The 1658-nt window shown below is 35.5% G+C and overlaps 1 protein-coding gene across 1 annotated transcript; it reads left to right on the top strand.

Annotated features, from left to right (window-relative positions):
* Positions 1-541: 541 nt before the first annotated feature.
* Pmar_PMAR025186 (heat shock protein DnaJ, putative) lies at positions 542-1378 on the top strand (the record flags this gene model as incomplete). Its single annotated transcript, XM_002768919.1, has 4 exons — positions 542-609; positions 651-729; positions 1081-1127; positions 1310-1378. Coding segments are annotated over 4 exons (263 nt in total), but the record flags the coding sequence as incomplete, so codon positions are not given.
* Positions 1379-1658: the final 280 nt, after the last annotated feature.

Consider the following 1658-nt stretch of genomic DNA (forward strand, 5'->3'; position numbering starts at 1 on the left):
GTCATATTGGAGTTTATTATAGAAGAGTATCTTAGGTTCAAGTGTGGTAGATACGGAATAGGTTGTCATATTGGAGTTTATTATAGAAGAGTATCTTAGGTTCAAGTGTGGTAGATACGGAATAGGTTGTCATATTGGAGTTTATTATAGAAGAGTATCTTAGGTTCAAGTGTGGTAGATACGGAATAGGTTGTCATATTGGAGTTTATTATAGAAGAGTATCTTAGGTTCAAGTGTGGTAGATACGGAATAGGTTGTCATATTGGAGTTTATTATAGAAGAGTATCTTAGGTTCAAGTGTGGTAGATACGGAATAGGTTGTCATATTGGAGTTTATTATAGAAGAGTATCTTAGTTCAAGTGTGGTAGATACGGAATATTAGAGTTTCACAACTACCCTAGTGATATGAAAAACATATTTCACGACTACTGCATATCACCGCGAATATCGTTACGTTTTTCACCGAGTATTACTACGCCACTTGAAATTTCATTATATCAATTTTCAGCTATTTTTCTTTCTTTCTATTCTCTCTACGATATGGGCAAAGACTACTACAGAGTTCTCGGTGTCGACAGAAGTGCTGGAAATCAGGAAATAAAAAAAGCGTAATAATTTTGTGGCGCGTGAAAAAAAATTTTGGTATCAGGTACCGGAAACAAGCTCTTCGGTGGCATCCTGATAAAAATCCTGATAATCGCGAAACTGCAGAACATAAATTTAGAGATGTGAGTGGAAAAACAACGAACGATTATTTCGGAATTTTTCGCGCACTTTTTCCCACTGGATATTCATCAGGGAGACTTTTGTATGGGAAAGTGGAAAATTGGAAATCCCCAACTTTTACTTTGGATTTTTCTGATATTTTCCCAATATTTTCCTGGTATTTTTTCCTGATATTCTCGCAATATTTTCGCAATATTTTTCCGGTATTTTCCTGATATTTTTCCAATATTGTCGCGGTATTTTTATGATATTTTCGCAACATTTTCCCGGTATTTTCCTGATATTTTCGCACTATTTTCCCGGTATTTTTATGATATTTTCCCAATAATTTCCCGATATTTTCCCGTCCTCAGATAGCAGAAGCGTTTGATGTATTGAGTGACCCTAAGAAGAAGCAAATGTAGTACACGGAAATCGGCGGAGCGAAGTTTTTTTTCTGAATTTATCTGAAAAATTTCCGTTTTTCTATATGTTTTTTTCAGAATTTTTGTATAAATTTTGTATCGGACATTACACGCTGAATTAACGCACGTGGAGTTTTCCGCAATTTTTTTTCCGGAAAATTTTTATTTTTTTGATCAGATATGATCAGTTCGGAGAGGAGGGATTGAAGGATGGCGGGCCAGGCTGTGGATTCGGACCCGGTGGCATGTAATCGTTTGGGACTTTTTCACCCAACCTTAAAACGTTCAAAGCGTCAGGCATCTCGACATCCAGTCGACAAAAATTCCTATGAGTGGTGGCATATAATCGTTTAGGGACTTTTTTACTCACTTTTATAAACGTTTATAGCTGTGTGTTTCTTTATGGGAGGTAGTAAGAGATCGATCCGAAAATTTATGATAAATTTACAGGAATCTTTGGATTTTTTCGAAGTTTACATACGTTTTCAGAAATTTACAGGAATTTCCGTAAATTTTCAGAAATTTTT

Source organism: Perkinsus marinus, assembly GCF_000006405.1.
Source record: "Perkinsus marinus ATCC 50983 genomic scaffold scf_1104296966788, whole genome shotgun sequence".
NCBI classification, from domain to species: domain Eukaryota; phylum Perkinsozoa; order Perkinsida; family Perkinsidae; genus Perkinsus; species Perkinsus marinus.